The 14,866-nt window shown below is 52.9% G+C and overlaps 1 protein-coding gene across 10 annotated transcripts in view; it reads right to left on the bottom strand.

Moving 5' to 3' along the window:
• The window catches only part of HAS3 (hyaluronan synthase 3), a 198,238-nt gene that overhangs the window by 386 nt on the left and 182,986 nt on the right, over positions 1 to 14,866 (bottom strand). For 8 of the 10 annotated variants that reach the window (XM_073796869.1, XM_019935617.3, XM_019935616.3 and 5 more), the window contains 3 exons: positions 7,545 to 8,180; positions 4,192 to 4,293; positions 10 to 3,376 (listed from right to left, as the gene is read on the bottom strand). In XM_073796869.1, the coding sequence (XP_073652970.1) occupies positions 2,453 to 3,376; positions 4,192 to 4,293; positions 7,545 to 8,180 (1,662 nt within the window). In that variant the 3' untranslated portion in view covers positions 10 to 2,452. Of the gene's footprint in view, positions 1 to 9; positions 3,377 to 4,191; positions 4,294 to 7,544; positions 8,181 to 11,328; positions 12,593 to 14,866 lie in introns of those variants that run through there. The other 2 variants (XM_033844782.2, XM_019935618.3) reach the window with 2 other exon arrangements.

Genomic DNA, 14,866 nt, shown 5'->3' on the forward strand with positions numbered 1-14,866 from the left:
GCTCAGAGGTACCAGCATTATGTGAGAATCTTTATTTTGACAAATAAGTGCAGTATAAAAAATTTGACCTGAAAGTAAAAAAAAAAAAAAAAAAAGTAAAAATAAATATGTTTACAAATTATTGTAGAAATAATACAAAAGAGGATTAAAATTCTCATTGAGGAAAACCCAAAATGTGTCCAATTGTATAAAGGCTCTTCCCTTACAAGAAACGGGAATAAAGCTGAAGACCCAGTTTGGTTTCGCTGCTGAAAAATGTACAAAATAACTTAGAAAAACCAGTTGAGGTCAAACGTTGTGGGCCCACTACTTGTACCTGCCTACTCTTGATCTGGAGAAACTTGATTGTCACAGAGCAAGGCAGAGCTCATGGTAGGACAGCCAAGAGTTCTCCATCTGGGAGTCCATCCTACATTAACCTTCAAGTAAAAGCTGAAGAAAAACAAGCCCTTAGTGAAGTCTGCGCTCTGCAGTTGGCTGACCGGATTTCTTCCATTGTAGTGTTCAAAATAGTTTACTTCTTGGCCAGCAAAAAACATGGAAGAGCCTGGAACAACTGCCTTCAGCAAACGCCTGCCGCCTCTTCCCAGCCTTCATGGATTAGGCCTGATGTCAACCAGCAGTCGTCTTCTTACAAACTCAAGGTCTGTGTGATGCAGCAGTGTTCGCTGCAGCTGGAAGACCCCCGAGTTCATGGGAGATGAAGCACCAGGGTTTGCCAGTCTGGCTCAGAGCACACTTTGTTCCTTCGTAGGAAGCACCTGGGCACACTAGAGGCTTGCCCCGTCGACTACTGTCCACCTTAGTGCTGGTTCTGAGGGCTCAGCAGGCCCCTCTGAGGGTGGATGTTTGGCGAGAAAGCACACTTGAGCAAGCAACCTCTAAGTCAAAGGCTTAGTCAATATCCCAGTTTTCAAATCCAAGAGCTCAGAACAGTCTGTGGATTGCAGATCTGTAGAAAATGGCCTTCCCTCACTCCCCCTCCAAAAAAGAGGGAAATCAAACAGCCTCGAGAGGCGTGAGAGAAGAGAAGAACCTTAGGATTTAGATACCAATTCCATCTCCTAGTTTGGTTTCTGGACAGAAGCAAGCAAATGCAGTAGTGACTATCCACAACTTGGCTGTAAGAATTCCCTGGAGAAGCCACTGAGGAGAATGGACAGTCTCAACGATGACCAGCTTGGATTGAGGGTTCCCTTAGGGAACACTGAAAAGCTTTCCATTAGAGGTGATTGTCAACAACCGTAGCCTGAACATCATGGGTACTGCTCATCTGCCAAGGAATCTGTCCAGGCAGTTCCAGGACTGTAGACAGTGTGGTCAGAGGCTCCTAATAGCTTTTCCCCACGTGCTGAGGGCAGGCTTGCCTATTGCAGAGGGGCCCGTGAGAGTCCAGGCTCTGTGTCACTCGCCACCTTGAAAAACTTACCCGATGAGGAGGAGGGTGGAACAGGTGACTATCACTGTGAAGTGAAGCGAAGCGAAGTGAGGAGGCTGTCTTAGACTCAGTCAGAGCTGAATTTGAGAGCGGAATTCAGGAGTATACAGGTTGAAATACCCAAGCCCTCACTTCCTTTCTGAGCATGTTGGGGTTTAATCTTCCTGGTAGATGACGAAAACATTTTACCTCCTCAGCAGAGATCACAGACAAGACAATCTAGATATGTGGGCAATTTCCAGGTAGAATACATTCAGCTCAAGGCCTCCATAGAGCCTTGAGCTATGGCCTTTAGCACCACCACCACCGTTTGTTCCTCCTGGCAAACTTTCCTTTTTAACATATATATACACACACTTCACACTTAAAACCAGTCCAGTGCTAACTCCCTGCTAGTCTGGCTCATCCTTGGGATGTTGAGATGTGGAATGCAGTACTTCACATAAGGAAGCACCATTCCTGGACCCTGTTTTCTGATGCCCAAAGATCAGGCTTCTGGGCTTTGTATTTCAGGCACAATCTTATTGCATTGATAACTAGAAAGAGGCGGGGACACGTTACTAGCTGGCCCAGATCTCTCAGAAATTCTCCCACCACCTCTGATTTTGTTCAGGTGGGCTAAGAGAACCGCTTCCCACGGGCCCTCCTTGCTTACTCACCCGTCAGAAGCTGCCACTAAATGGAACTTATTGTTTGGTTTAGCACACTTCTGAGTTCCCTCTGGATCTCAGGGGAGGAAGTGGAATGTTGCCCAGAGGCCACTGTGTGCACAGAGGCGAGCAGACAGGCGGCCTGAAAACATACATGCCTCCTCCGTCACCCTGAGCTGGACTTGCCTCCTCTAAGCAGAGCTGGCCCAGGCCGTACTACAGTCACCATTCTTTGCACTTCACATTTGTCCTTTGGACCATTAAAAAACTAAAACAGCACTCCCTCCTCCCTCCCACCCCATCTTCTCCATTCCCCTTCCCTCCCTTACCCATTGCACTTTTCCCGCTCTGCTTGAGGGCTACGTCACACCTCAGCAAAAGCTAAGCTATACTGCTCTGGCTTCTTCCCGCATCGCCGGGCAATGATGGCCAGATACAACATGAGGAGGGCCACCCAGTAGCAGCCGTACAGGATGGCCCCAGAGACAAGGAAGGCTAGTTCCGTCTCACTGAACAGATCCTGGCAGTAAGCTGTGTAGGCCAGCCCCCCAAGGAGGACTGCCACCCAGATGGACACAGGGATGAGGCCAATGAAGTTCACCACAATGGTTTTTCGGCCAGAGGTGCCCCAGCCAGACTTGTTGATGGTAGCAATGGCAAAGATCTTGGCTGGCAGGAGGCTGGACATATAGAGAAGGGAGTATAGTGACATGAAGATCATCTCTGCATTGCCCCGAAGGAAGCAGGCGTATGTAGCCTTGATAATGCCCACCAGCTGCACTGTCAGCAGGAAGAGAAGAATGTTCCAGATGCGGCCACGGTAGAAAAGCTGTATGACTGTGGCGATAAGGAAGAAGGGGAAGAAACCCGTGACCACTGATTCGTAGGTCATCCAGAGGTGGTGCTTGTGGAACCACAGAGAGTTGTAGAGCCACTCGCGGAAGTAAGACTTGCTCCAGCGGGTCTGCTGGTTAAGCCACCGGAGGTACTTGGTGGGGGTCTCTGTGAGGCATTTAGAGCGAGCTGTATACTTAGTCCTGTAGCCGAGACTCAGGACTCGGTTGGTGAGGTGCCGGTCATCCCCAAAGCTGCACTTGCTGCCTAGGAACTTCTGATGGTACCAGTCCTCCAAGAATTGCTGAAGGAGGCTGTTACGGTACATGCCCAAGGGCCCGCTAATGCACTGCACACAGCCAAAGTAGGACTGGCAAGCCCGCTCCACATTGAAGGCCATCCAGTACCGCACACTGCTCAGGAAGGAGATCCATGAATCGTATTTGTTGAGGATCTGCAAGGGAACCAGAGATGCTGGGCCTCCTTGCCTGAGGACATGAGCCCCAGGAGACAGACACCAGAGACCATGAGGCCTCCCTACACCCCAAGTGCTGGAGCCCATTGCTCCAGTTCCTGGCCGTGAGTCCTCGCCCAGCCAGAGCTGGGAAACCAGAGGCTCAGAGGAAGCGACCACACCCAGTCACTCTCCCCGGCACCAGCCCCACCTCTCCTCCGTGTCATCTGCACCGACTGTCCCAATGAAGTTGCTCTAGCAGTTAAAGCCACCTTCAATCTCAGGAGGCAGCCTGTGGTGGTGGCCAAGAGAAAGGCTTGAGAAAGAAGCACACACCCCAGCCACCCATCCTGACCCTTTCTGCAGTTGGAAAGCTTCTTGGGAAGACACGGTATGTTGCCAGCAGTACCCTTGGAAGAAGATATGACCCTTTATTTGTACCATACTGCCCGGAGCTCTTCAGTGCAACGTCCCTAAGAGCAAGGGTTTCTCAGGGGTCTAACTTTGGAGTTGCTTGGTGCACCACTGGCCAAAAAGGAAGCCCCCTCCAGGATGGATGGCCTCAGAACACTGTGCCCCTCCCAGCAGCATAGGCTCTCTATATACCTGTTAAGTAATTTCTCCCCACTTAAAAGAACAGGAAAGGGGTTGGGTAGCAGATGAGCCCTTTGATACCATTGAAAACTGTCAAAGAGGAAACACCCCTCCAAAACACTAGGAAGTCAAGATGTCCATTCCTAAGCATATCCAATTAGATTAAGAAGCAGAAAGAATCCAGACCCCCCCCCCCCCAGGAATCCTTGGTTACTTCTTACTTGGACATCTCCCCCGACTCCTCCTACTTGGGGGTCCTCCTCCAGGACTCGAAGCATTTCAATTGTGCAGGCTGGATCCAGCACAGTGTCAGAGTCACACACCTGCAGAAGGAATGCACTATCAGTCCATTTCGACCTCAGGTACACACACACACACACACACACACACACACACACACACACACACACACGCACACACACACCTTTCACATGATACACTTCAAGCTACTAGCAGAGAAGTCTATGCCAAATAGAAAGGGTGAAATGAATAACAAAGGAAAGTAAGAAAACGAGTTCAGGTACCAGGCTTGATAGCCACTAGACCGAGAGATCTCCAGGAGACTTTCCGTGCTGGGCCCAGAAAGGGAGAAGTGCTTAGCAGTGGAGAAATCTTTAGCCCCTTACAGAGCCAGACTCCTCAGAAGTGGTCTTAAAATATTTCTCAAAATAGTATTTCTCTTCAAAATAGTATTTCTCTTCAAAAAGTCATTGAAATCAGATGACAAGCATTGTGGCTAGACCAGGGCCAGCAGACATTTCTCAGAAGGCCAAGAAATGGCTCCTGCCAGAGGCTACTGCCCAAAGCTTGCTCATAGGATTATTAAGAACAGGGTCTTCCCTGTTTCAGCCTCTGGCCTCTTAGACAACCAGCCTAAATGGAGGATGTATTTAGCCCAGTCACAGGACCTCTAATGAGGCTTCCAGGCCTTTTGTGTTCTGTTGGCCAAGTCTCCCAGATCGGGGCATGGCATGGCCACGGGCTGCTCTCACGTAGATTCTACTCTGGATGGGCCTGGAAGCTGGCACCAGCTACCTCCAATCAGGACCTGGATCAAATCCTGCCCACCTGCCCGCCTTTCCTAGGGAGACTCCTGGTTTATTTCTAACAGGTGGCCTGTTATTGTTATTAGTTGAACCTGGGCTACGAACACTTACTCTGGTGGCTGACTCCTTCTTTGTTTTCTAGAAAATTGAGATGATACAAAAAGCCCAGATAACCAGAGTAGAGGAATTGGTTTCCTGACCCCTGAGAGAGCAAAGAACAGTATCCACAGATAAGCCCAAACCCTGTTCTGCAAAAGCCTAAAATCCTTTTACTAAAGTTGCTGAGGACCTATTAGCCTTCAGGAAGGGGGCCACCCTCTACACTCCAACCCTATGCTTTCTCTCTCCACGTTGGAAGACTCAGTGGCCATAGACAAGCAGCAGAAAGCAGAGGGGGAACCAGGCAGAGTCATCACAGCCACTCCCTCCTACCTGCACAATGACACATCCTTACAATCCTGGCCCAGACTGGGAAGGCCCTAGGGAGCCTCAGGCCACTCCCAGAGCCCCCTCAGCTTACAGGCCAAGCTTCCCAGGGCTGCTGGTCTCAAGACTACTTCCTGCCATGACCCTACCTCATTCCTCACACTGCTTGGCTTCCCTCACCCCAGGGAGGTCTTTCCAGCTGAGCAAGGTTAGGAAAGTTAGAGCTCTTGGCTGCCTGAGTTTCCCCACTGGCTGGAGCAGGGTTATCTCCCGAAGAGGGAAAGACACCTTCAGCAGGGCTCATGAAGACAGGCAGAAACCCAGAGTGTTTAATGACTGGCGCCCAGGGCTGCCCCAAGTAGTGAGCCCAGAGCCTTCAAGAGAAAGGCTGGCTCAGGTGCATGAGCCTATCTGCTGATCCACCAGAGCACAGAGGAAAGGAAGAGGTGTGGTAGAGCAGGTTTGGGGGGATCCTGTGCTTCAAGGGAGTAGATGACAGAGTCACGACTGCTTTAGCACATGCCAGGAGGCCTCAAGGGCTTTTTCTAAATCTTCTGAGTCCCCAGGCAAGTCTCAAAGACCCCTTGACCCTAGGTGAACTGCAGAATCAAGAACTGTCTCATATCCCTCCCTCTCCAAGGCTGAGGAGGTCCTTGGGCCTAAGAAGACAGAAAAAGACAAATATGCTAACTCTCACTGCAACTTTCTAAACAGCCAAAAACAAAAAATCTGTGGCAAGCTAATTTTAGGTGGGTACAGTAAAGAAAATTTGAATATTGGAGTATGCAACATGCTGTCAGCAAGACTGCTGACACGTAGGTGGGCTGCCGCAGCAGCCACTATCCATTCAGACGACAGAGAAGGGCAGGAACAGAGGAGTGGACAGTGGATGCTGGACCAGAAACCTGGGGTCCTGGGTGTCAGTTTCTACTTGGTACTGAAATGCATGACCTTTCATCAGTTTTCTCTAGGTTCTGTTATTTGAAAATTGGAGCAGGGGACTTCCCTGGTGGTGCAGTGGTTAAGAGTCCACCTGCCAATGCAGGGGACGTGGGTTCGAGCCCTGGTCTGGGAAGATCCCACATGCCGCGGAGCAACTAAGCCCGTGTGCCACAACTACTGAGCCTGTGCTCTAGAGACCACGAGCCACAACTACTGAGCCTGAGTGCCACAACTACTGAAGCCCGCATGCCTACAGCCCACGCTGCTCAACAAGAGAAGCCACCACAATGAGAAGCCCATGCACCACATTGAAGACCCAACATTGCCAAAAATAAAATTAATTTAAAAAAGGAAAAGAAAATTGGAGCAATGTTAACCTTGTCAGCATAATAAAATTTCCAGGCTGGTGTCAATGCCTGCTTTGGCTGGAAGCTAGGCAGGGTCTGTTCAGGGTCCTGGCCCTGCCCAGACGGCTGCAGAGTCGGGGTGGGGGATGATTTGCACGTGTCCCTCCACCTCACAGATAAGAACTTGACACCGGAAAGAGTTGGACTTTTTAGCCCATAACTAAAACTATTTGAGTGCTTGGCAGCATGATTTTTTTTTTGCTCTTCCCCACACTTCTTTATGAAGAGGCTCATCCCCACGTTGCCAGTATCGAGGCAGTATCGTACAGCGGACAAGGGCAGACTGCCGAGGCTCAAATCCTGGCTCTGCACCTTACTGCCATGTGACATTAGGCAAGTTACTTAGCCTCTCTGTGCTTCAGGCTCAGTTTCTGTAAGTGGAAATAATAATAGTACCTATCTCCTAGGAGTATTACAAGGATTAAAAGAACTAAAATGTATGAAGTGCCTACAACAGTGTCTGGTATAAGTAAATGCTATACACTTTACACCTGTTTGCTATTATTGGGCTACCAATCCATAGAACTGCCCAGAGTCACAGAGCTAAGTAACAGCAGAACCAGGATTCCCTCCCAGGTCTTTTTAACCCCAGGACTGCTGTTGAGAACCATGGTGCCTACTGCCTTCTTAAGTGCAGAGGAGGAATGTGCACAACACAAAGGACCTAGACTGGACCTAAAAGTCCCCAGGAGAGTATGCCTGCCTGGCTGGACACATCCACATGTCCACATACACCTAGGGAGGCACGCTTACCTGGATGTAGTCCACTGAATCACCAAGAGCCTTGAAGGCCGTGTACATGACCTCTCGCTTGCCTCCCCACTTCTGCATGATGCATGAGAAGGTGCTGGCCTGCACCACGTTGCGCACGCGGTCCATGCCCTCCTGAAGGCTGGCCTCCGTCTCACCCTCACCCGCCTCATGGAAGTTGCTGCGCCACACAAAGAAGCCGGCTTGCTCGGTGCCACCTAGCACCTCATGGAAGATGTCCAGCATGTAGGCATCCTCCTGGCGATTGCCATCCACCACCATGACCACCTTGAGGTCGGGGAAGGCGATGCGCTGGGCTGAGCGCAGGCACTTGCGCAAGTAGTCGGGGTCCTCCTGGTATGCAGCGATGCAGAGCGCCACAGAGCGCCGCAGCGGGGAGGGCAGCTTCAGTGGCCGGCCTGCCCGCCGCATGCGCCGGTGCTCCAGGAAGGCAAACAGGCTCTGGATGAGCAGGTGCAGACCCAGGATGGCACCGTACAGCCCGAAGGACAGGTAGTGTTTTTCTGTGTGGATGAACTGGTAGCCTGTCACATAAGCTGCCAGGATGCCACCCAGCACTGCCAGGGCAAACAGGCTGGTGCCCACCACACGAAGGGCTGTTGTCAGCTGCACCGGCATCTGGTGGGAGAAGGTGGGAGATGTGGGTCAGGCGGAGGCAGCATCCCTGGTCAATGGCAGTGGGGGCATTTTCTCTGGGCCTGGCCCAGAACCGGGAAAATGACCCACTAATAAAAACAATTACCATTTATTGAGCATGACTAAGACTGTAGACTCAGAAGCCAGACTACTGGTGTTCAAATCCCAGCTCTGACACTATCTGTGTGACTGTGTTCTACCCCTTAGTTAATTCATCTGTAAAATGTGGGCTGCAGCACTAACTTCCTAGCATCTTTAAGGATTAAATGGGTTACATATGTAAAGCACTTAAAGTAGCATTTATTATTGTTAGACAAACCAAAGCCAGAGAGAGCTGTGTGATACCTAGCTGGTGGCAGAACTGGGATCTGCCTGACCCAAAGCTCTCATAGGCAAGCTTCAGTAGGGGTGAGCCTGAGGCCAGAGGAAGCTCTGAGCACCTGAGGGGCCAGGAAGAAGGATGCGGCGGGTGGGGGGGCAGGGGCAGGTAGGCAGCCTCTACCTGGCCTATACCCACTAGGGGATTACACCAATGAGGCCCATGAAGAAAGTGGGGAAGGAAAAGATAGGAAACAAAGAGATGCCAGAGGAAAAAAAGAAGGAAACAGCTTCCCTTTCTCAAAACAGCTAAATTGGTAAGAGAAACTTTCTCTATGTTCTCTGCTTTCTCATCTTTTTCTCATTTGAGAGGCAGGGAAGAAAGGGAAAGCAATCAGGAAAAGCAGACAAGGTTGAGAAGAGGAAATGAGCGCTGGGGTGTGGACGGCCGTCCTGGAAGCCCAGCACTGGGGCACCAGAGGGAACTGCAGCCACCACTGCAGCAGCCTGGGAGGGGTGGCTGCCTGGGAAACCCCATCTACTTGGTCCTAGCGCCCACATAGAATCTCTGTCCACGTCCCCCTGCCGCACCACTCCTGGAAATGCTGCCAGGTTTTGTTTGCAACCAAGTCAGGGCTTCTAGCATCTGCCCAATTGGAAATAGCTTTTTTAATGAAAAGAGCCTAGCACTCGGAACCAGAAGTCTTGTGCTTGAGATAGCTCTACTACCTCCTGGCTGCCTGACCTTGCCCAAATTCTCTGGGACTTAGCATCCCCCTCAGGAGGGATTCCAATGGTTTCTTGCTCCATAGGTCTCAGGTAAATCATTTTACTGATTAGTAGCCCTGAAAGATTACCCAAGTCGGGAGGTGGATGCGGATGGGAGACGGCTGATGAGGCCAGCTCCCTGCCCTCCATTCTGAGGCCTTCTCCCCATCTCCCCTCCTTGCCACCTGCCTGATCTGGAGAATCCTGTTTCCTCCACCACCACCACCACCCACCCTTTACAGACAATGAGGTCTCACTTCCAAGCTTGCTCCAAGTCTACGTCTCACTAAACCCAACTCCTGACCCCCACCTCAACACAAACACACTTTCTTGCCGGGGGTCTGCTCCCCTGCCACCTCTCACATAGGAGGGGTGAGGAACACGCAGTTAGTGCCTCAATAAGCCGGAGACTCAGGCCTCAGCATTCCAGCAGCTTCGGTCCGGAAAGTACTGTTGGCAGCCTCGCCTCTCCGGGAAGCGCGGCCTCCGGGCGCTCTGCCCCGCCATCCCGGGGAGCCTGCCGCGTACTTCCTCTGCAGGACTCCCGTCCTTCCTTCTCTCCCCCCCCCCCCCCCCCCCCCCCCCAGCCCGCGGCCGTCGCCCGCGCTTGCGGCCCAGGGGTCCCTAGGCCCTGCATCCACCGCCCAGGAGCGCCCCCGCCCCCTCTAGAGCTCGCATGCCATGGGGGCGCTGCGGGCACTACTGCCCGCCTGCGCTCTGGGAAAGGGCAGGGGGCGCCGAGGCCAACCCAGCGACCTGCCGGGCGCTGGCGCCCCGCCTCGGTGCAGTGCCGGAGGCGGTGCCCACCAGGTTAACGCAGCCGGGAAGACACTGGCCAGGCTTCTCGCCCACGCCAGAGCCTCGCCTTCTGGCGAAGGCGGTGCCGGCCACACCCACGTGCGGGTTTCCCACGACCCAGCCTGGAAGGAACGGAAAACCCAAGGAATCAGTCGACCCAGGCCTCACTCATCTCCTCGGGGGCCCCAGCTACCTTGGCAAAGTGTGCCTGCAGACAAAGACGGCGTCCCCGGTGTCGCCGGCCCCCTCCTTTCCCAGGCGGGACACCCTCCTCCCCTGCTCAGGAAGTGGAGACATTACCTCGGCACCCCTACGCCACAGAGGACCCAAGAAGGTCCCGCAGCTGGAGACCCCACGTGCAATCAGGCGCTGGTGCGGGGCTCTGCCTCAGGTGGCCCTGCCCAGACAGGGGGCCGTGTCACCCCCAAGCCGGCGGAGGGAGCCTCTTGCCCCCCATACCCTTCGCTCGGAAGGGATCAACGAGAGCTCGGCCCCGGTAGGCTAACGCGCACCCCGGCTTCAAGGGCAAGAGGTTGGGGGCGCTCCCTAAGCCCTCTCCCCACCCCCAGAGATGACGGAAAGAGGAAAACCCCAGACAAGGATGCACGCCGCCAATCTACTCCCGACACTTTGCGGGGCTGCCCAGTCTGCAGCCTCTCCAGCTGACAGGTGCGCCCTGCTGCGGGGCCCACACGCGTCGGGGTGGAAACTTGCGCGCGGGGTAGGGGCTCTTTCCTTTGCGCCCGGCCGCCCTCCCGGCCCCTCCGAGCCCGCAAGGGAAGGGGAGCCCAGGCCGCGAGTACGTGCGGCCGTGGCCCGGCTGACCCGCAAAAACCCGGGCGCCAAGCATCTTGGTGCCTGGACAGGTGCGAACCCCTGGGCGGGCCTGGGGCAGGGAGAGACTCCAGCCAGCCTCATGCCCCTCACCGTCGCCCGCCTCCCAAGCCATTCACAAACCAGGAGCCACAAGGGAGGAAGGGAGGAGAGGCTGGAGAAGGAGAGGATGGAGGAAGAAAGGGAGGAGGGGTCAGCGGGGAGGGGGCTGCAGGAACGGGAGCCGGGAAGCTTGGAGATGCCGCAGCCCTCAGCCCGCCTCCCGGCGCTGGACGCCGCGCCCGCACGGCCCCGGGAGCCGGCGGGGTCCGCGGGGCTCAGCAAGAGGCACCCCTGGAGCCCGGCGCGCCCGGGTACCCCGCGCGGCCCGCCCCTCCGAGGCAGCCGGCCGGCCGGCCGGGCCTGCGCTCACCGTGCCGCCGGCTGCCCGCGCTCCGGTGCTTAGCAGGCCCGCGGCTGCTCCATGCCCCTCCTCCCGCTCCTCGCCGCCGCGCCTCGCTCCACCGTGCGCCGCCGCCACCGCGCGCTCCGACTGAAGAGCTCCGGCCCCGCCGAGCCGCCTTTAAGTACCTAGCGCGTCCCCGCCGGGAGAGGCGCCCTCCTCCGGCCCTGGGGCCGGGAAAGTTGGGAAGAGTGGGAGGGCTCCCCCGAGGGCCGCGAGGTAGCACCTCCTTCCCGGCTCGGCCAGAGGTAGCCCCACGCGGCCGGCGCGCGGTTGGACGCAGGCTCCCGAGTGCACGCGGCTACTCCAGTTCGCAAAGACTCAAGAATCTCCGCACCCTCCGAAAATGGGTTCCCCCTCCGCCGCTCTCGTTCCGGGACCAACTGCCCAGGGGGAGGTGGTCATTGTGCTCAACCTAGAACCTGAAGCGTAGTTAACTTCAGTGTAACCCATAAGGGCTTCCAAAATTATGACTCTCAGTTGCCCCCTCCTCTGCAAAGCGGGGGAGCGGATAGAAATCCCTCGACTGCAGCACGCGGAGGGATTGTGCGCTGTATAGGGTAGTCCCTAAAGCCCAGACCCCAGAACCTTCCTGCCGGCAAAAAAAAAAAAAAAAAAAAGGCGCAGAAGAGAATACTTGTTAAATACAAAAAGACTGGTCAAAGGTGTTACCAATTGTGAAATTGTGACAAGCTTAGCTTTCAATCCCGCAGTGGGGCGCTGATGACTTTAACGCTTTTTCAAAAGCTGCAATGGTTTTGCAAGAACCTTGTAAGTTCCAGTGTCCTAAAGCCAAAACCAACTCTCCTCTCCTTTTTACACCTTTATTTCCGACATCCATGACCTCCTAAATTCCCAACTGATCTCATCGCCAGAGGCTTCCAAGCTCCCAAAAGCTGGTGCTAGACTTGGGTGAGGTGAGGTCGCATGGGGTTGGGGGGAGGTGGGGAGTTCTTAGCAGAGGAAGTTAGTTCAGAACGAGCTGAACACGCTGGGTTTCTAAATCTCAGAAAATCTTGGAGGTATTATAATTGAAGACTAATAAAAAATGAATTTACATATCTTCCAGATACACCTGGGACAATTTCCATCACTTTTTCCAAGCTGCAACAAATTTATAGGAACCTGAGTTGCAATCTGTAAGCTGCTCCTCTCAGAAGTCTTAGGGGCTCACCCTGACTCACTCTGGGCCACAGAGCTCACCCCTCAGTCGCCCAGGCAAGCAGACCCCTGGCACACCTCCTCCACTGCCCTCCCCCACCCGCCCCGCATCTTGTGTTACATAAACCAAATCACTTCTGGCTTTTGCTTGAGAAAATCATCACTAATATGCTACATGGTTTAAACGTGTGCTTTTTAAAACTAGTATTCGCGATGGGAATGTGTTTTGAACCTCAGATGGGCCCTATTAAGAGCAAACAAGGCACAGGTGGAGAGAGAAGCCCTTGGTTAAGAGGACGACTCTGGAGTCAGTTCTGCCCCTAGCCGTGTGGCACTAACCTCAGTGTCTTCATCCCAGAAATGGGATTGAGTATCTACCTGACATGGATGTCACAAGGACTGAAGCGACTGACTGACAGTAAGTGCTCAGTAAAGGTTAACTGCAGCCAACTTCAACCAGAGAATGGCATCTGCTTGCTGATGCTATGGATTCTACATGCCTATCCCTCTAGGATGTGACACTTGGTGACAGGAAGTTCAGAGATCAGTGTTCAGGAAAAATGCCTTGTCTCAATTGCATTACGGACTCCTTGAGCTCTAGGCCACTGCCTCTACATCCAGGAGCATCACAGAGCCTGGAGTTGCCAGAGACTGGAGGAGCTATCTGATTCTACCTCCCACCCAAATTTGCCATCTGCAAAATTTTAGAACAGGGGAAACAAGCAGGGGCTGGGCGGCAACAAAGATGAGTGCATCGGCCTGGTGGGGAGCCAAGGTCCCATTTAAAGGAGATGTCCCTTTGAGAGGGAGGGCCCAGCGTGGCCAGGTGCTCTGTTGTTGAGAAGCCAGAAATCCAGATTTTTACGTGAAATCTCCTCATATTAAAGTGTTAGCTACTAATTCAAACGTTAAAAAACACTCCACAGGCCAGGCCAAATGTGTCTGTGAGTCAGATCCAACCAACTGGCTACTTGCAAGTGACCTGTTTAGACTCTTTAGGAACGGAGCAGCCAGTTTGGAAAGGTCCCGTCTGCCCTCAGCAACACAGCAACATGACATCTTGGGTGCAAGTTTCCTGGGGCTGCTCCAGGATCATCTCATGCCTAGTTAATTTCTAAGGCTCCAAATTTGTCCCACAGGCTTAGTGCCTGTCTCACGCAGCTGGTTCCAGGGTTGCGCTGGTACAGCACAACCTCACTAGTCAGTTAAAACCTCCGAAATGAAAGGCAGGTCCAGATGCAACATTATGAGAACAGTAAACACTCTGCCCATATCAATTGCCTTGGCCCCCTAAATGGCTTCCCCCGGGGAGCAAATTATCTTTTTCTGGTCTGCAGGGCCAGCAACCTGGTGTTATCAGGCAGCTTGGAGAGTCTTTACCTTTGTGGCCCGGCAGGATTTGCCTGTAATTAACATCCACTTTGCCGTGACCTATTTGCATTCATCTCTTCAGGGGGAGATGGGTAGGGGAATCCTTAAGGGTCTGATACAATAAAGCTCACGTTTATCTCTGCTTACCACTGGGGATTCAGAAATAGGACTAATTCCATACCCAATTACTTAAAAATGTGAATTCAGAGGTTGCTGAATTGGCTTTTACACAGGTTCCAGAGGGTAAGCCTCCTATTCAGCTCTGTAGCAGAAGATTCATGCGGCATTTCAACATTCATTTACTGAACACTGACGACCTGATCCGAGCAGAGAAGGATGCTTTGGCACTGCAAAGTCTCAGGCTGGTCCCTGCCATCTAGATGGTTATCCGTTTTGAAGAAAAATACACTTGAAAAATTAAGTCACCGTACAAGAAAGTTTATAATGTTGATGAGAGAATCCAACTGCAAGAGTTTGAAGATTTCGGGAAAGAGATCTCTGTGAGCTGGTATGGGCTGGGCAGTTTCATGGAGGACTTGAGCTGACTGTGTAGAGAGACAAGAGCATTCTAGACAGGAAACAAAGCTTACGAACAAGAGTAGGTAGAGGAATGGGTGAGGTGTGTTTGAAGGCCAGCAAAAGAGAGGTCTGGATGAAACAAGAAATTTACACTGAAGAAGTTGCAACGGTGCCTGCTCTGTAGAAAGTGCCTGATAAAGTCTAGCTGCAGAGAAGAAGGAAGCTAGGGATGGATTCTGGAAGGCCTTGGATGACTGAATAAGGAGTTTGGATTTTATCCAGTAGGTAACAGAGAATATTGAAGTTGTCAGAGCAAGGTAGTAAGAGGCTGTAAGTATTGTTTGGGGATGGCTGAGCCAGTGGTGTTTTGGGGTAAGGACTAGGAATGGGGTAGGAGACCTGTTAGGAGGCAGATAAACCACAAAAAAGGGGTGAGAAAGGGCAGCTGTGAGAATTG

This window comes from Tursiops truncatus, chromosome 19 (genome assembly GCF_011762595.2).
Source record: "Tursiops truncatus isolate mTurTru1 chromosome 19, mTurTru1.mat.Y, whole genome shotgun sequence".
Taxonomy (NCBI): Eukaryota; Metazoa; Chordata; class Mammalia; order Artiodactyla; family Delphinidae; genus Tursiops; species Tursiops truncatus.